The 25,884-nt window shown below is 56.5% G+C and overlaps 2 protein-coding genes across 9 annotated transcripts in view; one reads left to right on the forward strand and one right to left on the reverse strand.

Moving 5' to 3' along the window:
• Positions 1-1,295: 1,295 nt before the first annotated feature.
• On the forward strand, positions 1,296-8,466 carry MFAP2 (microfibril associated protein 2). 4 transcript variants are annotated; one of them, XM_062623625.1, is made up of 9 exons: positions 1,296-1,691; positions 5,475-5,560; positions 6,543-6,632; positions 7,039-7,065; positions 7,145-7,231; positions 7,342-7,383; positions 7,592-7,679; positions 7,781-7,854; positions 8,060-8,466. In XM_062623625.1, the coding sequence occupies exons 2-9, from the start codon at positions 5,524-5,526 to the stop codon at positions 8,161-8,163; spliced, it is 549 nt and encodes a 182-aa protein (XP_062479609.1). In that variant the 5' UTR covers positions 1,296-1,691; positions 5,475-5,523; the 3' UTR covers positions 8,164-8,466. The 4 variants fall into 4 exon arrangements, with proteins under 4 accessions (XP_062479609.1, XP_062479610.1, XP_062479611.1 ...); XM_062623626.1 differs by having other exon boundaries at positions 1,296-1,579; XM_062623627.1 differs by having other exon boundaries at positions 1,298-1,691; positions 6,546-6,632.
• A 2,187-nt stretch (positions 8,467-10,653) lies between these two features.
• The window catches only part of CROCC (ciliary rootlet coiled-coil, rootletin), a 33,250-nt gene continuing 18,019 nt past the window's right edge, over positions 10,654-25,884 (reverse strand). For 3 of the 5 annotated variants that reach the window (XM_062623614.1, XM_062623615.1, XM_062623616.1), the window contains 15 exons: positions 25,453-25,584; positions 25,141-25,379; positions 23,380-23,539; positions 23,130-23,297; positions 21,804-22,194; positions 20,770-20,897; positions 20,565-20,685; positions 19,466-19,626; positions 19,203-19,400; positions 18,157-18,342; positions 17,921-18,070; positions 17,211-17,393; positions 12,810-12,941; positions 11,556-11,660; positions 10,654-11,487 (listed from right to left, as the gene is read on the reverse strand). In XM_062623614.1, coding sequence (XP_062479598.1) covers positions 11,437-11,487; positions 11,556-11,660; positions 12,810-12,941; positions 17,211-17,393; positions 17,921-18,070; positions 18,157-18,342; positions 19,203-19,400; positions 19,466-19,626; positions 20,565-20,685; positions 20,770-20,897; positions 21,804-22,194; positions 23,130-23,297; positions 23,380-23,539; positions 25,141-25,379; positions 25,453-25,584 — 2,505 coding nt within the window. In that variant the 3' untranslated portion in view covers positions 10,654-11,436. The remainder of the gene's footprint in view (positions 11,488-11,555; positions 11,661-12,809; positions 12,942-17,210; positions 17,394-17,920; positions 18,071-18,156; positions 18,343-19,202; positions 19,401-19,465; positions 19,627-20,564; positions 20,686-20,769; positions 20,898-21,803; positions 22,195-23,129; positions 23,298-23,379; positions 23,540-25,140; positions 25,380-25,452; positions 25,585-25,884) is intronic. The other 2 variants (XM_062623613.1, XM_062623617.1) reach the window with 1 other exon arrangement.

A 25,884-nucleotide genomic window follows, 5' to 3' on the forward strand; every position in this document is an offset into this window, starting at 1 on the left:
AACCTCGCTCCTTCCAGGGCGGAAAAGCCAAGAGATGGAGATGCCGCATCCCAAAAGCGGCCGAGCCGAGCCCCTGGGGTGCCTGCATCCCCCTTCCGAAGCAGGGGGTTCAGCCTGGCTCTTGGATCTAGGGCTGGTTCTTGCAGGGAGTCTCCTGCATGGAAAGTCGAAGCCCCTGCGAGCGCCAGCGGCGCCTCTGCCCTCCGGGAGCTGGGGATTAGATCAGGAAATGAGGCACAAGCAGAGGTAAGAGGTTTCCTGACAGCCCAGCCAAGGCTGCAGTTATTAAACCAGGCTGCCTGAGCTTGGAAACGCGCACAAAACACACACAGGCCCCCGAGCCCTGGGCTTGGTCACTGGGAGAGCAAAAGGGGACCCTTTGCCCCCCTGGTTTTCCCCTTGCCCTGGGGTGTTTTGCTTGGCTGCTCCTGCCCGGGGGGTTGCAAAGTCTCTTTGATGATTAACAGGCAGCTCCTGCCCTTGGTTAGAGGTTAACAGGGCTGGGGACAGGGACAGGGCTGGGGTTCGGGACAAGCAGGAGCTTTATGGGAGCAGCTTTTGGGTGTTTGGAGTCTTTGTGGTGGTTTCATCCATCCTCCAGCCTGGAAAACCAGGCTTGACAGGAGATGGGAGCACCCTACCCCCCCCCCACTTCTAGTCTGAAACTGGTTTTGGAGCAATCAGATCCCCTTTGTGCTCACACCTTGGCGTGAGTGCCTGTGGGTGCAGCGGGTGCAGCGGGTGCAATCATCCTCCCCATTGCTCATCCCCATCTCCAGAGATCCTCTCCTTCCATCCCAGCCCTCGAGCGCTCTGTTTGCCCCATTGCTGGCTTATAACTCCCTAAAATGTGCAGGATCCCCCCCCCCCCCCCCAGTGCTGGTTCTGTTCCCCCCCCCAGGATCAGGGGGTTTATGGAGCATCCCTGGCCTCACTGGGATGCAGCCGGCATCCTGTGTGCTGCGGAAAGCCGCCAGCAAGCCGGGGGAAAGAGGGCCCCACGGTCAGCAGTGCTGGCTCCAGCACCACACAGGGGCTGCGGATCAGCTCCGGCATCCTCCGACGGGGTGGGAAAACAGGGAATTCTTGAGTTATTTTCCCTTCATCCTGGGATAAAGCTTTAAATCCGCTGCGGGGTTGCAGCATCCTCGCTGCTTCAGTGGGAGATGGAGCGCTAATGCCAAGCGTGGAGTGAGGAGTGTTCTGGGGTGCCGGTATCCCAGTTTTGGGGGTTTATCTCCATTTCCCCCAGACACCCGGGATCATGGAGCAATGCTTTGACACGACCCCTTCATTCCCTCCACCCTACAGCAGCACAAAACCCAGCCTAAGCTGTGCTCGGTGCTGCACAAAATCCTCCTCCCTCCTTGCTTTCACAATCAAAGTAGCATTAAATCCATTTCAAACTCATCCACCTGGGAAAACCCAGTCCCTATCCCTGATGACCACTGCATCCCTGTGCTCTTATTGATCAGTTTGGTTTCATTCTTATCCCCCTCCTTCACAGGCAGCCGTTGGGGCGGAGGAAGGGGCCGGCTCAGGTGTGGCATTAGGACCCAGCGGATCCCCCATGTTGGAGGTAGGAGCTTTGCTTTTTGGGTTGTTTTTTAGGCTTTTAACTCATTTCGGAGTTTTGGGAAGCGCGAGAAGGGACCCGGCCGAGGGCAGAGCCAGCACCGACACCGCGAGAGGTAAGGACCAGGCGAGAGGGACCCCCCCATCCCAACCCCTGCATCCCGCATCCCCCCAGCACCCCACGGGACCAAACCCCATCTTTGGGGCTTCTGAAACCGCCTTAAAACTCCATCAGCGGGGCTCGGAAAAGCTGCTCCAACCTTTTAAGCTCATACAAAGCAAACCCACCTCATTTTTGGGGTGCTAAAAAGCCTCCAGCCGGGGGGGGGGGGGGGGGGGGGGGGGGGGGGGGGGGGGGGGGGGGGGGGGGGGGGGCATTTTTGCAGCCTGACAGCTGATGGAGTAGATTTTTAACCACTTCAGTCGATTTTTAACCGCTTCCCAAAGTTTCAAACTCCCACAATGCCTGAAGGGAACGGCATTTTTCCTCTTTCCCTCCTGGGATGAGGCTGTAGGAAAGGGATATTTCAGTATTTCCATGTATTTTGTGTGTGTGCCCCGGGTGGGAACGGGACCCAAATGAAACCGCGATGTGTGAAAATGGGAATGGGGGGAAAGAAGGGCTGGGTTTTACCTTTGGTTAAAGCCCCCCCCCCCCAAAGTGAATCCTTTTCTATTCCCTTTGTTCTCCCACCCTCTGGCAACTGGAGAGCTTGGGGAAAAAAAAAAAAAAAGAAAAAAAAAAGGAAAGAAAGGAAAAAGGGGAAAAAAAAGGGAGCTGGGGGAGGGGGGAACGGCTGGGGGGAGGTGGGGTTTAGCAGAATGAAAGAGCGAGGCTGTGGTGTTCTTTCTTCGGGGCTGATTGTTCCCAGATGTGCAGTTGCAGCAACATCTGGCGCGCTTGGAGCCGCTGGACCCCTGCACGGAGGGGAATGGGGCTGGGGAGGGGACCTGGGGCATCACCCCCCTCCCCTCACTGGTGCTGGTGGGGGGGGAAAGGCGAAGGAGGGAGAGGAGGAGGAGGAGGAGGAGGAGGAGGAGGAGGAGGAGGGAGGAGGTGGCCCCGTTGCTCTTTGGGCACTCGGGGGGTGAGGACGGTGTTGGTGACCCCCAGCATCGCTGCCGAGGGGCTCTGGGGGTGGTGCTGGGTGCTCCGACGGCCTCAAGCAGGAGGAGAGGAGGCCAGGGCAGACGTGACCCGACTGTCCCCGCTCCCGGCCAAGCCGTGCGGGCTCGCTCCAAGAGCTCCGTGTTTGGGGGGAATTCAGGGGGAATTGGGCCTCGAGAGAGGGTGCGGGCGCTGCAGACGGTGCTGGGGAATGAAGGGGCTGGGGGGGGGGGGGGGTTTGATCCTGAGCTGTGGGGCTGCATCCTTGGAGCCTTGGCTCCGGGTTCTGTGCCAGCACCCCATTGCTGGCAGTGCTCAAGGCCAGGTTGGACACAGGGGCTTGGAGCAAGCTGCTCCAGTGGAAGGGGTCCCTGCCCGGGGCAGGGGTTGGAGCTGGATGAGCTTTAAGGTCCCTTCCAACCCAAACCACTCTGTGATTCTGTGAGCAATGGAGTGATGGGAGGATGATGTGGGACGCCTCCGGAGGTGGGCATCCATCTGCCCCACAGCCTTGCCCCAAGCTATCCCAGTGGGATACATGGCACCAGGTGATTTGGGGCTGCAGGATGTTGGTGCCAGCATCCCTTAGGATTCCAGTATCCGGACACCCAGCAAAAGCCAGGATGGGCATCTGCATCCCTTTCTGGCACCTTGAGGTAGCCCCAGGCTCCCCTGGTTCCCTGTACCCATCCGATCCTGGCCAGGACCCAGATCCAAGGCAGGATCTAAGCAGCTTGATAAAGCCTCCAGTCCCTTTCCAAGCACCCACCAAATCCAGATCTGTGCCATGATCCCACTCATCCCTGTGCAATCCCTTTAATCCCAAAACACAATTAGCCTGGCTTAAACCCGGGTCTGAGGCTTCCCTTGCAGTGGGAAGCAGATGGAGCTTGCAGGGTCCCACATCCCACCACGTTGCAGCCATGGGTTGGTGTTGGAGGCAGGCTGGGTGCTTTGGTTGGCACCCACCAAACTCTTGGTTACTGTACTCCTGGTTATCAGATCCCAGCTCAGGCAGGGACCAACCGTGTGGCTTTCCCAAAGCTGGGAAGGGTCTGGAATCAGTTGTCTGGATGGAAGAGGATGTGGTGCCCAAAAGATGCAACTGTGGCAGCTGCATTTTACCATGGGTTAGTGGTGGCCTTGGCAACGCTGGGGTAAAGGTTGGACTTGATGAGCTTAAAGGGCTTTTCCAACCTGGCTGGTTCTATGGTTCCATGCTAGAAGGTGCTTTGGTGATGGTGAGGATGCGGTGGCTAGAAGGTGCAGGACAACGTCCCTAGAAGATGCTATGCTTTGATGATCTCGAGGTGCAGCACTGGATAATGGCTCAAGACGTGGTCACTAAAAGATGCTGCCTTTGGTGATGGTGAGGATTGGTCCTTAGTGCAACGCCACGGTGATGGTGCAGGACAATGTCCCTCGAGGATGCCACACTTTGGTGATGGTGAGGACAGGAAGGTTCTGTGCCTCGCTGATGGTGCAGGACACGGTCTCTAGAAGGTGCTGTGCTCTGGTGATGGTGAAGACCTGGTCGCTACAAGATATACTTTGGTGATCTTGGGGACATGGGGGCCAGAAGGTGCGACACTACGGTGATGGCACAGGATGTGGTCCCTAAGAGGTGTTATGGGATGGCGATGGTGCAGGATGTGGTCCCTAAGAGGTGTTACGGGATGGCGATGGTGCAGGATGTGGTCCCTAAGAGGTGTTACATAGTGGTGATGGTGCAGGATGTGCTCACCAGAAGGTGATGGTGAGGACATGGTCATAAGGAGCTGCCATGCTCTAATGATGGTCCCACTGACCCCACCTTCCCCAGGGTGGTCTCAATCCCAGCAGGGATGGGGAAGCCACATTCCCCTCCCGGATGCTGCATCCAGCTGGGAGCTGGTGGGATCCGGGACCCTCCTGATGCTCCTCCCAGCACCAGGAGCAAGACACCAATGGATACCAATGGGTTTGGTCATGTCCACCCGTGCCTCAGTTTCCCTGCTCCCGGGGGGGGGTGCCGGGAGGGATTCTCCATCCCGGCGCAGCAGGAAAGCCGCCTTGCTCCATTCCCAGCAGCCAAACACGTTCAGTTGGATCTTAAAGAAGCTTTGTGGGAGAAGTTCTCCTTTTTCCCCCCAGTTTTCCCCCCTGGAGCTGGTTTGGGATGATGGGAATTGCGCCGGCGTCCCCACCAGCCACCACTGGGACCGGGGTTCCGGCACAGCCGGCTTTGGTCCGTGCTCCCGCCAGGGCAGACAGACCTTGACATGGAATCTCGCTTGGGAAGTGCTGGGAAGCCGCAAGCAGCCAAAGCTGCCACCCCCAGCGCGGGATTTCTCTTGAAAGCGGGTTTTTCCCTCCCCAGATCTCCACATCCCATTGGATTTAGGGCATTCCCAAGCACACAGAGCATCCCCCAGCACCGGGGACCCCCCGGATAATCCCTTTCCCGAGGAGCAGGGCTGAAAATCCCGGGCATGGAACCCCAAGTGACTGGGGGGGATCCAGACTCCCCCCCCCCCTCCATGGCAGTGATTCAGACATTCCAGCATTTCTCATCCCCCCTCATGCTGCCTGCGGGATGTTTGAGGGTTTGGTCCTTGCAATTCCCGCGGGAAGCCCGGTTTTGGGGAGGTTTCTTCATTTTCCTGGGGTTTGGGTGGGTTTTTGAGCCAATCCCCGAGGACAACGGGCCGGGAGGGGGGGGGGGCTGCTATAGGGGATGGAGACTGGAGGGGTCTGGGATCTGTGTCCCCTGTTCCCTAATCCCTTTGCTTGTCCCCTCGGCCCCATCCAGACTCCGGCTGCATCCCGGCCCGCGCTGCCCCTCCATCGCTGCTGTCAGGATGAGAGCGCTCGGGCTCTTCCTGCTGTGTGTGCCAGGTGAGTGTCCCCAAGGTGAGGCGACCCCAGGGGCCACCCTTGGGCGCTGCAGCCATATGGGGCAAGCATCGCCCCATCGCCTCCTGCACCCCAAAACTAGCCCCAACCCCCGGTTTAGGCTCCTCTTTATGCTTCAGGGTGGGGGGTACCGGGGGTCTGGCACCAAGCGCATCCCTCCTGCTTGGGGACATGGAGGTGGCTGGGATAACAGCCAGAGAAGTGGTGATTGGTGACCCCCGGAGGGGCTGGCAAAGGCGGGATGGAAACAAGGAGGGAGGCGACGGAGCCGGGAGCCAGGAAAGCTTTGGGTGAAACCATCTCCACACAAAGGGGAGGGAGCAGATGGAAAACATTAAGCAGTTGAGGCCGAAGGAGCCTAGGAAGGAGGGGGCAGCATGGGGGAGAGTGGGCAGAGAAGATAAGTCCCATCCCAGCATCATTCCCACTGCTGATGGATGGAGGATAAGGAGGGATGCGGCATCTGGATAGACCATGGGGCATCCCTGCCATGCCCTGGGGATGGGAGTGACCTGATCCCCGCTTCCAGCAGCACTCTGCTTGTGTGATCCCATCATCTCATGCACAGTGGCCTCTGAACACCACTTTCCCCCCTGGATCCATGGCTGGATTAGCTCCCAGGGTCTCCATAAGGGTTACAGGGGATGCCCGGGGTGTCAGGAGCATCACTGGGGTCAGCTGGATGCAGGATGGGCAGGGTCCTGGTACCCAGGTGCTGCAAGACATCGGGATCATCCCCAGCTGTGCCTGGACAAGGCAGGAATCACAGCTCCCCCATCAGTGAGCATCCCACCTTCCTCTCCCTCCTCCTCTCCAGGCAGCGTGTCCCTAAGGACAGCTCTGGGATGGTATTTGGGGGATGATGCAAAGGAGGAGAGGTGGAGGCAGAGCAGGGAACCCCCATCCGGGCTGGGGGTGCCTGTGCCCCTCTAAGTGATGCTTCCCCCCGGCTCTTGCATCCCAGCAGCGCTCCTGGTCCAGGCGCAGTACAGCAGGTTTGAAGGCATCACCTACCCCGAGCCGGTGCAATATTCCCAGTACGACCAGCAATCAGGTTAGAGCTCCCTGACCCGGGAGAGGCTTCACCCACCTCCCTCCTGCTCCTTTTCCTCCCTCTTTTTGCTTCCTCTGGCTAACGCCACCAATCCGATGCCTCTTCAATGCTCTTTGCTCCATCCCTTTCCTCCTGACACTTCCAGCCTCCTCCCAACGCACTCCCACCTCTCTCCTTGTAGGTGTTCTTCTCCTGTCCCCTTCTACCAACTATTCATTAAGGCTTTATTTTTAACCCCCTGCCGTGGGATGTTGCCCCATTCCTGGGGTGGCTGGGGGGGGTTCTCCCGTCACTCAGACTGGCTGAAGATACGGGGGGAGGCTCATGGCTCAACTGGCCCTGATGGGGGGTGTTTTGTCCCTAAATCCCACCCTCAGCCTCTGCTGTTTTCCATTTTATTCCCCAGAAATTCAGGATTACTACGACTATCACGGTAAGTGGTTTCCCTGCGGGACGGCGGATGGGGGGGAGCAGGATTTTGGGGGGTGCCCGCACTGTCCATCTCCCTGCAGATGTCACCCCCCGTGCCCCTGAGGAGCAGTTTCGGTACCAATCCCAGCAGCAATCCCAGCAGGAAGTCGTGCCGGCTCCAACCCCAGGTGGGTACCACCATAAGGATGCTCCAGCCCCAAAACCCAGGCAAAGATGCTCTGCTCCATCCCTAAATGTCGTGTCCGTCCGTTCCACCCCCCCTTCAATCTCCCCACAGCTGCTGTCCCCGAGACTGAGCCCACGGAGCCAGGACCCCTTGGTGAGTCCTTGTCCCCCCTCCCTGGTCCCCATTTGGGGGGGCTCATCCTGCCTTTCATCCCAGCTGGGGTAAGGATGCGCTTCCAGTGCTCACACCCCGGCTTGAAGATGAGGACTGGGAGAACACTGGGTTAGAGTTGAGTGGATGCTGAGCCCGTCCCCAGGGCGTCAGGCCTCATCCCTATGGATTTACCCTTTTCTCCTTGCAGACTGCCGGGAGGAGCAATACCCCTGCACCAGGCTCTACTCCGTGCACAAGCCCTGCAAGCAGTGCCTGAATGAGATCTGCTTCTACAGGTGAGCAGGGATGGGAAGGGGTGGGGGGGGAGCTTCCCTAACCCCTCTATTTTGGGGACCCCCCTGTTCACTGACACCAACCCCATAACCCCTTCATCCAGCCTCCGCCGGGTTTACGTGATCAACAAGGAGATCTGCGTCCGCACCGTGTGCGCCCACGAAGAGCTGCTGCGAGGTAAGGATGGGCTCATTCCCATCCCGATCCCCTTTTTCCCACGGTGATGCGGGCTGGACAATCCCAACAACCCCACCAAATCGCACCCCATGGGCTGCATTATCGAAGGGGCTCCCCCCCCCCCCCCCGCTTTGTGGGCTATGACATCCCAATGGGATGCGCGTTGTTTTCCCACCATTCCCGGCTGATTCCCCCTCTCCCGCAGCCGACCTGTGCCGGGACAAGTTCTCCAAGTGTGGGGTGATGGCCACCAGTGGGCTCTGCCAAACCGTCGTCGCCTCCTGCGCCCGCAGCTGCGGCGGCTGCTGAGCTCCGGGACCCCCCCCCCCCAATCACCGGGACCCCCCGAAACCCCCTTCCCCATCCCTGGATCCTGGTCTCCCGGGTCCCCGTCCCGCTCCGGAGCCTCCTCATATGGTGCTAACGAAACGGTGCATGAAAGAACATAAGAAAAGGTCCATTTTTGTGCACATAATAAGGAAAAAAAAAGGGGGGGGGGATATTATTTTTATGACTTTCTTTATTATATTGTAAAAGGGGGGGCGGCGGCAGCCCCCGTCACCCCGTTTTCTATGTAGAGTATCCAAGAGATAAAGCGGAAGGGTCACTCGGCTCCAGACTCCTTACTGGGGGGGGAACCTCGTATTTTGGAGTGGGGGGATCTGATTTATTTGAAGGAGGGGCTGGTTATTGCAGGGGGGGGTCCAATTTGATGGGGAGGGTTCAGTTTTGGGGGAAAAGGCTCTGATTTGGGGGGATTTCTGATTATTTTGGGAGCATTCCTGATTTTTTTTTTGGGGGGGGGGATTTCTGATTCGAGGGACAGATTTCTGGTTGGATTTGTGATTTGATGGAGGATTTCTGATTTACTTGGAGGGGGTCCAATACTGGGATCAAAGGCTCGGAGTTTGGGGTGAATTTCTGATTTTGGGGTGAATTTCTGATTTTGGGTTGAATTTCTGATTTTGGGGTGAATTTCTGATTTTGGGGTGAATTTCTGATTTTGGGGGAGGATTTCTGATTTTTTGGAGGATTTTCAATTTATTTGGGGGGTGTCCATTTTTGGGGGGGTGATGGCTCCAATATTGGGGTAAAGGGCTCTGATTTGGGGAGGATTTCTGCTATTTTAGGGGCATTTCTGAATTTTTGGCAGGATTTCCAGGCTGGGGAGGGGAATTCCTGTATTTTGGGGGGGATGATCCAATTCTGGGGGCATTTCTGGTGTTTTGAGCAATCCCAACCCTGTGCACAGGAGGAAGGGCTGGGGACGTGAGTTTGGGGTGCTTTAGTGTGTTTTGGAGCATCTAAAATGAGTAATTTTGGGGGCGTTTGGTGGGGAAATAGCACCACTTGGAGGGGGCTTGGTTTGGTATAGGTGTGTTTGGGGCACATTTCTGAGTCTCTTAGACCAAATAGGGGGTGTTTGGGGTTGATTTTGGGGTGCCATCAGTTCCCCCGGAGCAGGGTGGTGTGTGGGGGGGTCTCTGTTTGGGTGTTTAGGGTTTGGGTTCCCCTATAGATGGAGGGTGGAGGTTGGGGTTCAGGTCACTTACAGGTACTAGTGTGGGCAGCTCTTCATGTACAGTGTGTAGGTCTTATATAGCATGCAGCTCTCATATATAGCATGCAGCTCTTCATATACAGTGTGCAGCTCTCACACATAGCATGCAGCTCTCATATATAGCACATGCAGCTCTCATATATATAGCATGAAGCTCTTCATATACAGTGTGTAGGTCTTATATAGCACGCAGCTCTCACATATAGCATGCAGCTCTCATTCACATAGAGAGTGTAGGTCTTATATAGCATGCAGCTCTCATATATAGCACGCAGCTCTTCATATATAGAGTGTAGGTCTTATATAGCATGCAGCTCTTCATATATAGTGTGCAGTTCATATATAGCATACAGCTCTTTATATATAGTGTGCAGCTCTCATATATAGCATGCAGCTCTTCATATACAGTGTGTAGGTCTTATATAGCACGCAGCTCTCATATATAGCACGCAGCTCTTCATATACAGTGTGCAGTTCATATATAGTGTGCAGTTCATATATAGCATACAGCTCTTTATATATAGTGTGCACCTCTCTTATATGCCATGCAGCTCCTATATAGCATGTAGCCCTCTAACATAGCTTGCAGGTCTCATAGCATGCAGCTCATTTCTACAGTGCATAGGTCTCACACTGCATGCTGCTGTCTTATGCAGTGTGCAGCTCATCTATAGGGTGAGCTCTCTTACACAGTGGGTAGCTCTCAGATGTAGTGTGCAGCTCTCTTATTCAATGCATAGCTTGCTTATATAGCCTGTAGCTCGTATATGCGGTGTGCAGCTCATACACAGTTCATAGCTCTCAGATCCAGTGTGTAGCTCATATATGCTCTTATATATAATCTAATATGCACTCATATATAGTCTTACATATGCTCTTCTACAGTGTGTAGCTCTATTACACAGTGTGCAGCTCATACGTAGTGTGCAGCTCTTCTATAGAAATTAGTCCAGGGGGGTTCTGCATTGAGTTTCTCTGTCGTTCTCCCCCATCCCATCCCATCCCATCCCATCCCATCCCATCCCATCCCTATCCCCATCCCTATCCCTGCACAGCTCACGGCCTCAGAGGCACAAGAGATTCATCCTTCTTTGGGGCTCAATCTTCCCCAGAGGCTTAAAACGAGAGGGAGGGCAGCAGCGCCCCAAAGGATGCTGCTTAATGGCTCCAGTGCTTCTCTGCAGCTCCCCTCTAATGTGGGGGTGCTCATGGTAATAGTAACAATAATAATAGCAAAATACTAATTATTATTATTTATTAATGCATCTTATTATTTATTATTGATTATTATTACTTATTAAGGACCTGAATCAATCCCACTCTCCCAATGGACATCCCTTTGGGCATCCCAAAACACTGATGTCCCCCCAAAAATACACCCTGTTGGGCTTCCAATTTGGGGGTCTCCACATTGAATAGGGACTGACCAGGATCAGGGCAGGGGGGTTTGGGGACCTGACCTCAGGCCATCCGGTAGCACCAGTAAAAACCTCAAGCTCCAAAAATAGTGGTATAAAAATCCCTCTATTTGCTAAAAATCAGATCAAAAGCACCAACCTAGAGGAGTTTTTTGGTTAGAAAAAGGGGAAAATTAGGATCCAGTGAGTGCTGGGAATTATGAACCACCACGGATTGGGGGGCATAAATCAAGTAGCTTGGCTGGTGAAGGGACAGGGCTAAAAACCAGGAGTAATTCCAAACCTTTTGTTAAAAATAGCCATAAAAAAAATGGGAAAACCCACTCAATTTGTATCAAAAATACACAAGTGTCATCTTGTTGGGAAAGTGCCAGAAAAGGGAATGATGAGACACAAACAGATGTGGGGTTTGAGCACGGGGATGGGGAATGCTTCCTCCCTCGCACGTGCGATGAGTTGCGCCGGTCCCTGCGGGTGGCAGAGCATCACAGAGCAGTTTGGGTTGGAAGAGACCTTCAGAGCTCATCGAGTCCAACCGCCCTGCAACGAGCAGGGACATCTTCACCCAGAGCCACATCCCATGGATGGGTCCACGGAGGCTCCTTAGATGCTGGTGGGGTGACGGTGGAGCTCCTGCCCCTTCAGCAGCGCGATCTGGAAGGTGGGGTTGGGATGAGATGGGCACATGAGGCTGTGCCCCCCCCGGAGTGCCCCCAACTCACCTGCTCCTCCAGGCCACGGATGCGGTGGTGATGGATGCGCTCCCGAGCCTCCAGCTCCGGAGAGGGCCTGGAACTCGGTGGAGATGGGTGCTCCAGCGCCAGCGCCTGCATGGGGAGCGGTGGTGTCACCCCAGCCCCAGCCCAGGGCAAGCACCAGCATCTTTCCAACAAGGAATGAGCCCAAAGAGCCCAGCCACATCCTAGGGCAAGTACCAGCATCCCTGGGAAGCACCCCTAAAAGAGCCCAGCCCCATCCCAACAGAAGCACCATCATCTCCCCAGGGGGGAGGAAGTCCCCGAAAGAGCCCAGCACCATTCCAGGGCAAGCACCAGCATCTTCATAACCTGGGAAGCACCCCAGAAAGAGCCCAGCCCCATCCCAGTACAAGCACCAACACATCCCTTCATGCTGGGATGAGCCCAGCACTATCCCGAGGCAAGAACATCCTCTCCCCAAGTTGAAATAAGCCCCCAGAGGAATCCAGCACCATCCAAGTGCAAGCCTCAGCACCTTTCTTCATGATGGCATAAGCCCAGCACCCTCCCAGTACAAGCACCAGCACCTTCCCAGGCTGGAAGAAGCCCATAAAAGGCCCCAGCACCATCCCAGGGCAAGCACCAGCACCTCCCTTCATGCTGGGATGAGCCCAACATCATTGCAGAGCAAGCACCAGCATCTCCCCAGGCTGTGAAGCACCCCAAAAACAAGACCATCCCCATCCCAGGGCAAGCACCAGCACCTCCCTTTATGCTGGGATGAGCCCAGCATCAACCCAGAGCAAGCACCAGCATCTCCTCAGGCTGGGAAGCACCCCAAAAATAAGCCCAGTGCCATTCCAGGGCAAGCACCAGCATCTCCTTCATGCTTGGTTGCACCCAGCATCGTTGCAGAGCAAGCATCAGCATCTCCCCAGGCTGTGAAGCACCCCAAAGATGAGCCCAGACCCATCCTAGTACATGCACCAGTATCTCCCCAGGCTGGAAGAAGCCCATAAGAGGCCCCAGCATCATCCCAGGGCAGGCACCAACATCTCAGTTCAAGCTGGGATGAGCCCAGCATCGTTCCAGTGCAAGCACCACCATCGCCCCAGGCTGTGAAGCACCCCAAAAACAAGACCAGCCCCATCCCATTGCAAGCACCAGCACCTCCCTTCATGCCAGGATGAGTCCCCATCCCCACCCCGCTGCAAGCCGCCGGTGGGGCCGGGGGCTCCACACCAAGCGGGTGGGCAGCACCCGCTGCATGGCACCCACCTGCAGCATGCGCACGCGCTGCTGCGCCTCCGCCAGCTCCTGCTGTGCTGCACGCAGGGAGCGGTGCAGCCGGCCCTGCTCCGCAGAGAGCCGCAGCGAGGACTCCTGTGCCTCCAGCTTCTCCCGCTCCACCTGCGGGGAATGCAGGGGAATAGAGCAGTGAGACAGGTATAGGGACATGGGAATGGAGCAGTGAGAGATACAGGACATGGGAATGGAGCAGTGAGAGATACAGGACATGGGAATGGAGCAGTGAGAGATACAGGACATGGGAATGGAGCAGTGAGAGATACAGGACATGGGAATGGAGCAGTGGGAGATATAGGACATGGGAATGGAGCAGTGAGATACAGGACATGGGAATGGAGCAGTGAGATACAGGACATGGGAATGGAGCAGTGGGAGATACAGGACATGGGAATGGAGCAGTGAGAGATACAGGACATGGGAATGGAGCAGTGAGATACAGGACATGGGAATGGAGCAGTGAGATACAGGACATGGGAATGGAGCAGTGAGAGATACAGGACATGGGAATGGAGCAGTGAGATACAGGACATGGGAATGGAGCAGTGGGAGATACAGGACATGGGAATGGAGCAGTGAGAGATACAGGACATGGGAATGGAGCAGTGAGATACAGGACATGGGAATGGAGCAGTGAGGGATGCAGGACATGGGAATGGAGCAGTGAGAGATACAGGACATGGGAATGGAGCAGTGGGAGATATAGGACATGGGAATGGAGCAGTGAGATACAGGACATGGGAATGGAGCAGTGAGAGATACAGGACATGGGAATGGAGGAGTGAGAGATACAGGACATGGGAATGGAGCAGTGGGAGATACAGGACATGGGAATGGAGCAGTGAGATACAGGACATGGGAATGGAGCAGTGAGAGATACAGGACATGGGAATGGAGCAGTGAGATACAGGACATGGGAATGGAGCAGTGAGAGATACAGGACATGGGAATGGAGCAGTATATGGAGCAGTGAGAGGGACATGGGAATGGAGCAGTGAGATACAGGACATGGGAATGGAGCAGTGAGAGATACAGGACATGGGAATGGAGCAGTGAGACAGGTATAGGGACGTGGGAATGGAGCAGTGAGAGATACAGGACATGGGAATGGAGCAGTGGGAGATACAGGACATGGGAATGGAGCAGTGAGAGATACAGGACATGGGAATGGAGCAGTGAGGGATAGCAGTGAGGGATACAGGACATGGGAATGGAGCAGTGAGAGATGCAGGACATGGGAATGGAGCAGTGAGGGATACAGGACATGGGAATGGAGCTGTGAGAGATACAGGACATGGGAATGGAGCAGTGGGAGATACAGGACATGGGAATGGAGCAGTGAGATACAGGACATGGGAATGGAGCAGTGAGATACAGGACATGGGAATGGAATGAGATACAGGACATGGGAATGGAGCAGTGAGATACAGGACATGGGAATGGAGACAGTGGAGAGAGATACAGGACATGGGAATGGAGCAGTGAGGGATACAGGACATGGGAATGGAGCAGTGAGACAGGTATCGGGACATGGGAATGGAGCAGTGAGAGATACAGGACATGGGAATGGAGCAGTGAGAGATACAGGACATGGGAATGGAGCAGTGAGAGATACAGGACATGGGAATGGAGCAGTGAGAGATACAGGACATGGGACTGGAGCAGTGAGATACTGGACATGGGAATGGAGCAGTGAGATACAGGACATGGGAATGGAGCAGTGAGAGATACAGGACATGGGAATGGAGCAGTGAGAGATACAGGACATGGGAATGGAGACATGGGAATGGAGCAGTGAGATACAGGACATGGGAATGGAGCAGATGACAGAATGGAGCAGTGAGATATGGGAATGGACAGATACAGGACAGATAGCAGTGAGAGATACAGGACATGGGAATGGAGCATAGTGAGGACATGGGAATGGAGAGAGATACAGGACATGGGAATGGAGCAGTGAGAGATACAGGACATGGGAATGGAGCATGGATACAGGACATGGGAATGGAGCAGTGAGAGATACAGGACATGGGAATGGAGCAGTGAGAGATACAGGACAGGGGAGCAGTGAGAGATACAGGACATGGGACTGGAGCAGAGATACAGGACATGGGACTGGAGCAGTGAGATACAGGACATGGGAATGGAGCAGTGAGAGATACAGGACATGGGAATGGAGCAGTGAGAGATACAGGACATGGGAATGGAGCAGTGGGAGATACAGGACATGGGAATGGAGCAGCAGTGGGAATGGAGCAGTGAGATACAGGACATGGGAATGGAGCAGTGAGATACAGGACATGGGAATGGAGCAGTGAGATAGACTCACATGGGACTGTGATGTGTGAGATACAGGACATGGGAATGGAGCAGTGAGAGATACAGGACATGGGAATGGAGGGATACAGGACATGGGAATGGAGCAGTGAGATACAGGACATGGGAATGGAGCAGTGAGGGATACAGGACATGGGAATGGAGCAGTGAGACAGGTATCGGGACATGGGAATGGAGCAGTGAGATACAGGACATGGGAATGGAGCAGTGAGAGATACAGGACATGGGAATGGAGCAGTGAGAGATACAGGACATGGGAATGGAGCAGTGAGATACAGGACATGGGAATGGAGCAGTGAGATACAGGACATGGGAATGGAGCAGTGAGAGATACAGGACATGGGAATGGAGCAGTGAGATACAGGACATGGGAATGGAGCAGTGAGAGATACAGGACATGGGAATGGAGCAGTGAGATACAGGATATGGGAATGGAGCAGTGAGACAGGTATAGGGACATGGGAATGGAGCAGTGAGAGATACAGGACATGGGAATGGAGCAGTGAGAGATACAGGACATGGGAATGGAGCAGTGAGATACAGGACATGGGAATGGAGCAGTGGGAGATACAGGACATGGGAATGGAGCAGTGAGGGATGCAGGACATGGGAATGGAGCAGTGAGAGATACAGGACATGGGAATGGAGCAGTGAGATACAGGACATGGGAATGGAGCAGTGAGATACAGGACATGGGAATGGAGCAGTGAGAGATACAGGACATGGGAATGGAGCAGTGAGATACAGGACATGGGAATGGAGCAGTGGGAGATACAGGACATGGGAATGGAGCAGTGAGATACAGGACATGGGAATGGAGCAGTGAGATACAGGACATGGGAATGGAGCAGTGAGAGATACAGGACATGGGAATGGAGCAGTGAGATACAGGACATGGGAATGGAGCAGTGAGAGATACAGGACATGGGAATGGAGCAGTGGGAGATACAGGACATGGGAATGGAGCAGTGGGAGATACAGGACATGGGAATGGAGCAGTGAGGGATACAGGACATGGGAATGGAGCAGTGAGATACAGGACATGGGAATGGAGCAGTGAGGGATACAGGACATGGGAATGGAGCAGTGAGAGATACAGGACATGGGAATAGAGTAAATGAGAGACGCAGGACATGGAAAATACAGAAAATAACATATATAGTACATATGAAATATAGCAATTACATATAAATTTTGTATAATATAAAATATAGCAGATTGACTAATATATAGGAGATTATAGATACAGAATCACAGAATCATAGAATAGTCAGGGTTGGAAAGGACCTTAAGATCATCTAGTTCCAACCCCCTGCCACTTTGTATATAATATAAAATATAGTTGGTGATTTGTATCATATATTGCAGATAATATATGATATAAGCCACATAGACTCTATATACTATAAAATACAGCAGATTGCAGATTTAATGTTATATTTTATATGTGTATATATATTATACATACATTATATATATACTGTCTATATATCCATATATAGTATATATACATATATATTAATGTATTATAGATCTATAATACTGTATAGATCTATAATAATGTATATATCATTGCAATATAAAATAGAGATTATATACTAGACACTAGATAATATATATAAAATAGAGCAGATAACACATAAAATATAGATTATAGATAATACAAAAATACATTACTTATATAATATATAGCAGATAACATATATAATAAAATTGTAGCAGATTATATATATACACATGAGAATACATGGAATGGAATAGAGCAGACATGCGATAACACACATAATATAAAATACCACAGATTATATATATAAAATATGGTAGATTAAGACAGATATTTCACATATTTCATATATATAATACATACGTAAGTGCATACAGACCCTGTGCCTAGCACACAACATATATACAAAGCCCATTGCATATCTGTATAACGAGCTGGGGCTCGGGTTTGCCTTTGCTGCGCACCCAGCCTTGGCACATGGGTGCGTGTCCCGGCACCCCCATGGGTGCGATGCCCCCGAGGTGCCCCCTCACCTTGTCCAGGGTCTTCTTCAGGGCACCCTTGTCCTTCTCGAGGCGCAGGGCAAGGCGCTCGGCCTCCCGCCGCTCCCGCTGCGAGCGGGCCAGGGCCTGCTGCAGGCTGCTCACCCGCTGCTGCAGCCCCCCCTGCTGCTCCTGCAGCCCCCCGTGCTCCTCCTGCTGCCGCTGCAGCAGCGCCTGCGGGCCGGGAGCATGGCCATGGGCACGGGGAAAGGGATGCTGGGCTCTGGGGCGCTCCAGAGGGTAAGCAAGGGGAGGGGGAAGGGATGCTGCATGGGGGCAATAGGGTGCTGGGATGAGCAGCACCGCTTCCCTCCTTTCCTGGAGGGGTTCAAGAGGGTTCTAGGGCTCTAGAGGAGTCCACAGGGTGATGCAAGGGGGGACAAAAGGTGCTGTATGGGAGGGCAAAGGGGTGTAGGGTGCTGCGTGGTAGGGTTAAAGAATGCAGGGAGCTGTATGGGGCAATAGGGTGCTGCATGGGGAGGTTAAAGGGTGTATAGGGGAAAAGGGTGCGGGGGCTTTAGAGGGGTCCATAGGGTCATGCAAGGGTGGCGATGCAAAGGATGCTGCATGGGCGGGGGCAATAGGCGCTGCATGGGGTCAAAACAGGCTGGATGGAGCAGGCAATGGAGCTGCACGGAGGCAAAGGACAGCGAATATGGGGAACCCAGCATGGAGGGGAGCCCCCCCTCCCCGGCCCTCACCTCCTGCTGCTGCTGGATCTGCGCCTCCAGCTCATCCCTGCCCCGCTGCAGCTCCTCCCGCTCCTGCCGCAGCTCCTGCAGCTGCTCCCGCAGCGCCGCCTTCTCCTCCCTTGCCTCGGCCAGCGCCCGCCGCGCCACCTCCAGCCCCTCCTGCAGCGTAAGGACACGGCAGTGACCCCCCGACTCCCCGGCACAGGCACCCCGCGGGTACCCGCACCCAAGGGTGCTCACCCCACCTGCAGTGCCCGGCGGTCCTGCTCGCCCGCGGCCAGCGCGCTCCGCAGCTGCAGCAGCCGCTCGTGGACCACGGCGCCATCGGCCGCCGCCGCAGCAGCATCCTTGGAGCCGGTGTCCGTCAGGGCCGTGCTCAGGCGCTGCATCGCCTGCTGCAAGGTGCCGGCGCGGTGCTCGCTGTCTGCCAGCTACAGCCAAAACACCGAGAGCAGTGAGTGCACCGGTTAACGTTCATCTGTGCCATGGGGATTGAGAGGAACTGATGAGGAAGCCAAGTGTAAGGTCCTGCATATGGGTAGGAGCAGCTCCAGGCACAGCTACAGGCTGGGGGAGATTGGATGGAGCAGCCCTGAGAAGGACTTGGGGTGTTGGTCAATGAGAAGCTCCCCATGACCTGGCTTCAGTGAGCCCTTGAGCCCAGACCCCCCCCTGTGCTGGGCTGCACCCCCAGAGTGTGAGCAGCAGCTCAGGGAGGGGATCCTGCCCCTCTGCTGTGCTCTGGGGAGACCCCCCCTGCAGCCCTGATCCAGCTCTGGGGCAGCAGCACCAGAGGGACCTGGAGCTGTTGGAGCGAGGCCAGAGGAGGCCATGGAGATGCTGCGAGGGCTGGAGCAGCTCTGCTCTGGAGCCAGGCTGAGAGAGCTGGGCTGGGGCAGCCTGGAGAAGAGAAGGCTCCTGAAGGGGAGACCTGAGAGCAGCTCCAGTGCCTGAAGGGGCTGCAGGAAAGCTGGAGAGGGGCTTGGGACAAGGGATGTAGGGACAGGCCAAGGGGAATGGCTTTAACCTGCCAGAGGGGAGACTGAGATGAGCTCTTAGGCAGAAGCTCTTCCCTGTGAGGGTGCTGAGGCGCTGGCACAGGGTGCCCGGAGAAGCTGTGGCTGCCCCATCCCTGGCAGTGTTCAAGGCCAGGTTGGACACAGGGGCTTGGAGCAAGCTGCTCCAGTGGAAGGGGTCCCTGCCCGTGGCAGGGGTTGGGGCTGGAGGAGCTTTAAGGTCCCTTCCAACCCAAACCTGTGATTCTATTTAACTCTATGTCCCTGTTGGATACCTGTTTCTGCAGCAGCTCAGCATGATCCTGCATCGCCTGCACCTCCGCCTGCCGCTCCCCCAGGGCCGTGCGCGCACGCTGCAGCTCACCCTCCAGCACCTTCTGCTGCAGCTCCAGGCGCGAGCTCCTGCTCTCGGCCACCTCCAACCTCCTCTTGGCATCCTTGAGCTCTCCAGCTCGCTCCACGCTCACCCTCTCCTGCAGGATGGCGCGCTCAGGGATGGGGATGCAGGGCAGGATGCAGCCCGCACGGCGATGCTCACCTGCATGGCGCGGCGCTCGCCCTCGGCAGCGCGCAGGCTCTGCTGCAGCGCAGCCACCTTGTCCTGCAGCACCCGGCGCTCCCGCTCGCCCCGCGCCAGCGTCTCCTCCTGCAGCAGCAGCGCTGCCTGCGCGCTGCTCAGCTCCCCGCCGCTGCGGCGCCCTGCAGGGATGCAGGGCGGGGGTTACCCATCGCATTGGGATGGATGGAAGGTGCATGGGGGGGGGGGGGTCACCACTTTTAGTGGGGATGCAGGGATTTATAGGGATGCACAGGGGGATTTACCCATTTTTCTGGGGTTCACAGGGATGCAAAGGGGTTTATCGGGGTTTATAGGGGATGCATAAGGGGGTTTACCCATTTTCTTGGATTTATGAAGGATGCACAGGGGATTTTACCCACTTTGTTGTGATTTATGGGGGATGCACACGGGTTTACCCATTTTGGGGGGGATTTACAGAGTCTGCACAGAGGGTTTCACAGCTTTACTGGGCTTTACAGGGATGCAGGAGGGTTTACAAGGATTTATGGGGGATGCATGGGGGTTCAACCACTTTCAGTGGGGTTTAGAGGGATGCATGGGAGCTTTTACCACTTTACTGGGGTTTTAAAGGGGATGCAGGGTCGGTACTGGGATCTATGGGGGACGCACAAGGATTTTATCCATTTGATTGAGATTTAAGGAGTCTGCACAGGGAGTTTTACCGGCTTTGCTGGGGTTTACAGGGATGCAGGGGGGTTGTTCTGGGATTTATGGAGGCTGCATAGGGGGTTTACCAGTTTCTGTGGGTTTTACACTGATGCATGGGGGCTTTTACCACTTTTACTGGGGTTCAAAGGGGATACAGGGGCAGTTTCACCAGGGTTTACTGGGCAGGCATTGGGGTTTTACCAGGGTTCATGGGGTTTCCAGGGGGGGGACTGACCAATTGTACCAGGATTTTGAGGCTGTGCATGGAGGAAATCCCACCCATTCATCGCCCTCCCTGTGCCTCAGTTTCCCCACTCATTGGTGAGGCTCCAGCATGGAACAAATCACCCCAAACCCCACAGTTCAGAGGGGATCTCCCCCCCCTCCAAAACCCCATCTCCCCCATCACCTTCCTCACTCTCATCCACCAGCTTCTGGAGCTGCTGCATCCGGGCACTGGTGCTGTCCCGCTGCTCCTCTGCCTCTGCCAGCCGCCGGCCCAGGCTGCCCACCTGCACCCGCAGCTCCTCCTGCGGCAAGAAAATGGGGTGAAAAAGGGGCTTTTTGGGTGCGATGGGGAAGGGAAGGGGAGGAAAGGGAAGCGGAGATGGTACCCGCTCCCGCTGCGCATCCTGCAGCTCGCGCAGGAAGTCCCGCAGCGCTGCCCGCACCGCCTCGGGCTCGGATGCTGCATCTGGGTCCAGGGATGAGCCGGGGCTCAATGACCCCTCCAGTCCCCCACCTGTATGGGGACAAACAGGGTAGCATGGGGACAACGGGGGCAGCACCCAAGGGAAGGTGGCAAGCCGGAGTTGGATGTGCCACAGTGGGATGCACCCATGGGATACAGGGGTGTAAGAGATGGGTCCCCATCACCCCGCTGCTCCAAGGGATGAAGCAATGGGGTACGGGAAACCCCAGGAATGTAGGAGATGGAACAGTGGGGTGAGAGGGGAACCCCAGGAATGGAGCAATGGGCCCTGGGGGATCCAGGGGATGAGAGGATGGGGCAATGGGGTGATGAGGGACCCCAGGGATGAAGAAATGGGGTATGGGAGACCCCCAGGATTGGAGGGGACACAGCAAGTGTGATGGAGTGCAAGGGATGGAGCATGTGATGATGGAGATAGAGGAGATGGAGTGTTATGGGAAAGGTGTTATGGGAACCCCCAGGGATGAAGCAATGCAGCACAGGGAACCGCAAGGAAGCAGGGGATGGAGTTATAGGGTGATTGGGGAACCTCCAGAGATTCAGGGGATGGAGCAGTGGAGAACAGGAGACTCCCAAGAATGAAGTAATGAGGTATGGAGGACCCCAGAGATGCAGTAAACACAGCAACAGAATGATGGAGATGCAGGTGATGGAGCAACAGCATGAAGGGGATGCAGAGGATAGAGCAACAGGGTGATAGGGATGAAGAGGATGGAGCAAGAGGGCAATGGGGAAGGAGCAACAGGGTGATAGGTATGAAGAAGATGGAGCAACAGGGTGAGACGGATGAAGAAGATGGAGCAACAGGGCGACAGGGATGCAGGGGATGGAGCAACAGGGCAATAGGGATGCAGAGCTGGAACAATGGGACATGAGGAACCCCCCGGGATGCTGGGGATGGAGCACTGCAGCAGGATGCACTGCAGCAGGATGCACCCCTCTCCCCTATAAGCGAGGTACAAAGCAGCGGGGGTCCCCGGAGCCCCTCACCCTTGCCGGGGGAGCCGGCCCGAGCGCGGCCGATGCCCATGGTGCGGCGCAGGGCAGACTGGATGCCCCCCAGGCGGGTCTCGGTGGCCCGGCGCAGCTCCTCGCCGCGCGCCAGCTCCGCTTCCAGCCCCTGCGCCCGGCCCTCGGCCGCGCTCAGGCGCAGGCTCAGCTCGGCCGCTTCGCCCCGCGCCGCTTCCACCTTCAGCTGCAGGTTGCGGGCATCGGCCAAGAGCTTCTTCTCGCTGCCTCGAGCCTCCTCCAGGCTGCGGGCCAGGTCCTTCTCCCGCTGCCGGAACTCGGCCTCCGCCTCCGAGAGCCGCTGCTGCAGGTGCTGGAGCTGCGGAACACGGGTGGAGATGGGGCGATGGGGAGAGGAGAGTGATGGGGTGCAAGGGGTGGGGTAATGGTGTGATAGGGAACCCCCAGGGATGCAGAGAACACAGCAAGAGGGTGGGGATGCAGGGGATGGAGTAATGAGGTGATGGGGAAGCCCCAAGGATGTGGGGCACACAGCAGCAATGTGGAGATGCAGGGGATGGAGCAATTGGGGTGATGGGAACCCCCAGGTATGGAGCAATGGGGTGATGGGGGACCACCAAGGAAGCAGGAGACACAGCAGCAAGGTTGAGATGCAGGGGATGGAGCAGTGGAGTGACAGGGACCTCCAGGGATGGAGCAATGGGGTGATGGGGGTGCAGCAGTTGGAGTACAGGATAATAGAGATGGAGGAGATGGAGGGATGGAGCAATGGTGTGATGGGGGAACCCCAGGGATACAGAGGATACAGCAATGGGTGATGGGGATGGAGGGCATGGAGGGGATGGAGTAATGGGTGATGGGGCCCCCAAGGGATAGAGCAATGAGGTGTAAGGAACCCAGGGATGCAGGACGGAGTGGTGGGGTGATGGAGACACCCAGGGACACCAGACCCAGAGTTAGGAGACAATGGGATTGCAAGACACACACCAATGGAGGATGCAAGGGACCTCAGGGGATGCAGGGCAGAGAGCAAAGGGTGATGGCAACATCAGAGACTGAGAGACGGGGTAATGGGGACACCCAGGGGCATGGCATCAAACAACGGAACAGTGGAGACATTGAGGGACACAGTATGCCAGCTTTGGGGTAATGGAGATGCTTGGGGACAACAGGCGCTGAGTTATGGGGGGAAGAGACAGGGACACTGGATAGGCTGGGCACGGAGCTGTGGGGTGATGGGGCCGCAGAGCACTGAGAAACAGGGTTCTGGGGACACCCCCCATACACAATCACCTCCTTCCTGGCAGCCTCCGTCCCGGCCTCGCTCTCTGCCACCTTCTGCCTGAGGCCGAAGGCTTCGCGGCGGCTCTCCTGCTCCCGCTGCTCCTCCAGGGCCATGCGCGCCTGCAGCTCGCCCAGCTCCCTGCTCCTCCGGCTGTTCTCACCGTCCAGGTCCTTCACCTGCCCACGGAGCACAGGGGCACGGTGTGGGGACACCCGAAATGGATGAAGGGGGGTTGGTTCTCACCCTCCTCCTCCTCACCTGGCGGCGCAGCTCCTGCAGCTCCCGGCGCGCATCCAGGCGGGCTCGCTCCAGCTCCCGCAGCGCCGCCCGCAGCTCGCTCACTTCCCGCTCCGCAGCCGCCCGCCCGTCCTCCACCAGCGCCAGGCGCTGCTCCTTCTCCTCACCGGCACGTTTCAGGCTGCGGGAGAGGGGAGACAGGGCCGGGTCACCCACAGGGGCACTGCAGTGCCCCGAGCACCGCCCTGTCCTCAGCATCCCGCTCCAAGCCATCCCCATCCTCCAGCATCCCTCTCGTTTGGATGCTCCTCCCCAGCTACCACCCCATCAGGGCAGCCTCCACCCTGAGCGCTGCCACCCTGAACACAGAATCCCAGCCTGGTTTGGGTTGAAGGGACCTTAAAGCTCACCCAGCTCCAACCCCTGCCACTAGAGCAGGGACTCCTTCCACTAGAGCAGCTTGCTCCAAGCCCCTGTGTCCAACCTGGCCTTGAACACTGCCAGGGATGGGGCAGCCACAGCTTCTCTGGGCACCCTGTGCCAGCGCCTCAGCACCCTCACAGGGAAGAGCTTCTGCCTAAGAGCTCATCTCAGTCTCCCCTCTGGCAGGTTAAAGCCATTCCCCTTGGCCTGTCCCTACAGGCCCTTGTCCAAAGCCCCTCTACAGGTTTCTCTTTCCCCCAACAAGTCCCTCTAAGGCACTGCCCCATCCCAAACACTGCTCACCTCGAGCAACCCCTGTACTGAGCATCTTGCTCCGGTGAATCCCGTCCTTAGGCATCCCTCCCCATGCCCAAACTTCCATCTCCTTGTCCCCAAACATCACCCTGACCTGGAGCACCACCCTCCAAGGCATTGCACTAACCCATAGATTTCCCAACCTGAGCACCCCTGTGTCCCAAGCATTACCCCAATCACAGACATCGTTTGCCAAGGCAACACATCACCCCGAATATCTCCTAACTGGAGCATCCCCTTGTCCTGAGCATCATCCCAACAGCAAGCACCACCCTCCAAGGTGCTGCATCACCCCCTGCATCTCCCAGCTTGGGCGCACCCTTCTCCCAACCATCACCCCAACCCTGAGCACCCAAAACACTGCATCACTGCATGCATCCCATGACCCCAAGCATTGCACCATCTCCTACATCTCCCAACTTGAGCAGCCCCTTGCCCAACCATCACCCCAACCCTGAGCACCCCAAAACATGGCACTACTCCAAGTATTGCCCTGACCCTGAGCATCACACCACCTCCTGTATCTCCAAACTTAGGTATCCTCTTGTCCTAAGCATCACCCTGACTCAGCATCACCCCAACACCTCCTTGTCCTGCATATTACCCTGACCTTGCTCATCACCCCAACTCCTGCATCTCCCAACTTGAGCAGCCCCTTGTCCTGCACATCACCCCAACACTGAGCACCCAAAACACTGCACTATCCCAAGCACTGCCCTGACCCTGAGCATCGCACCACCTCCTGTATCACCCAACTTAGGTATCCCCTTGTCCTAAGCATCACCCCGACCCTGAACATCACCCCAACCTGACCATCACTCCAACCCCAGCACCCAAAACATTGTACTACCCCAAACGTTGCCCTTACTCTGAGCATTGCACCACCTCCTGTATCTCCCAACTTACGTACCCCTTGTCCTGCACATCACCCCGACCCTGCGCATCACCCTAACCCGGGCAGCCCCTTGTCCTTCACATCACCCCGACCCTCAGCATCACCCCAGCTCCTGCCTCTCCCCTCCTCGAGCATCCCTCGCCCCTCACCTGATGCGCTCGCCCTCTGCGCGGCGCAGCGCTGCCCGCAGCTCCTCGTTGGACCTCCGCAGCGCCTCCTTCTCCCTCGCCTCGTCCCCCAGCGCCCTGCGCGCCTCCTGCGCCTGCCTCCGCTGCGCTTCCCGGCCTTCCCGGCTCTCCCGGGCCTCCCGCTGCGCCTGCAGCAGCTCCCGCCGCCCCGCGGCCCGCGCCTCCGCCACCAGCCGCAGCTGCGCCCGCGCATCCTCCGCCTGCGCCGGGGCGGGAGGGGGGTGTTAGGGGCTGGGGTATTGGGGGCGGTGGGAAGGGGTCGGGGGGGTTCACCTCCCGCAGGGCTCCATCCCGCTGCTTGGCGGCTGCTGTCACTTGGCCACGGAGGGTTTTCGCCTCCCGCTCGTGCGTCGCTGCTGTCTCCTCTGCCTGCGCCCGCAAGGTGCGCAGCTCCGCTGCCAGGCTCTGCATGGGGGGGGGGCACAGCACCCTGAGCACCCCTGCCCCGCTTGTTTGGGATCCCGGGGGAATTGTGATGGGGATGGTGCGGGGATGGGGAACCTCGGGTACCGCACCTGAGCATCCCCATCGCCCAGGAGGCTTGCAAGGGGAAAATGGGGGCCTCGCAATGGAGAGCCTGAAAGATGGGGGGACATTGCAGGAGCTGCAAGATGGGGGGGGGGGTCTTGGAATGGAGGGGGTGAACCTTGGGAAGTGGGGTTTGCAATAAGGGGGATGGCCAGGAATGGGGGATACCCAGGCATG

The sequence above is a fragment of the Pezoporus occidentalis genome, unplaced genomic scaffold (genome assembly GCF_034315485.1).
Source record: "Pezoporus occidentalis ecotype Australia unplaced genomic scaffold, CSIRO_AGI_Poc_V1 ctg255, whole genome shotgun sequence".
In the NCBI taxonomy this organism is placed as follows: domain Eukaryota; kingdom Metazoa; phylum Chordata; class Aves; order Psittaciformes; family Psittacidae; genus Pezoporus; species Pezoporus occidentalis.

Coding starts and splice junctions, on each gene's coding strand:
- MFAP2 (XM_062623625.1), top strand. CDS start 5,524: ATGAGAGCGCTCGGGCTCTTCCTGCTGTGTGTGCCAG. Junction 6,633..7,038: donor CCAGTACGACCAGCAATCAG/GTTAGAGCTCCC, acceptor TTTATTCCCCAG/AAATTCAGGATTACTACGAC. Junction 7,855..8,059: donor CCACGAAGAGCTGCTGCGAG/GTAAGGATGGGC, acceptor CCTCTCCCGCAG/CCGACCTGTGCCGGGACAAG.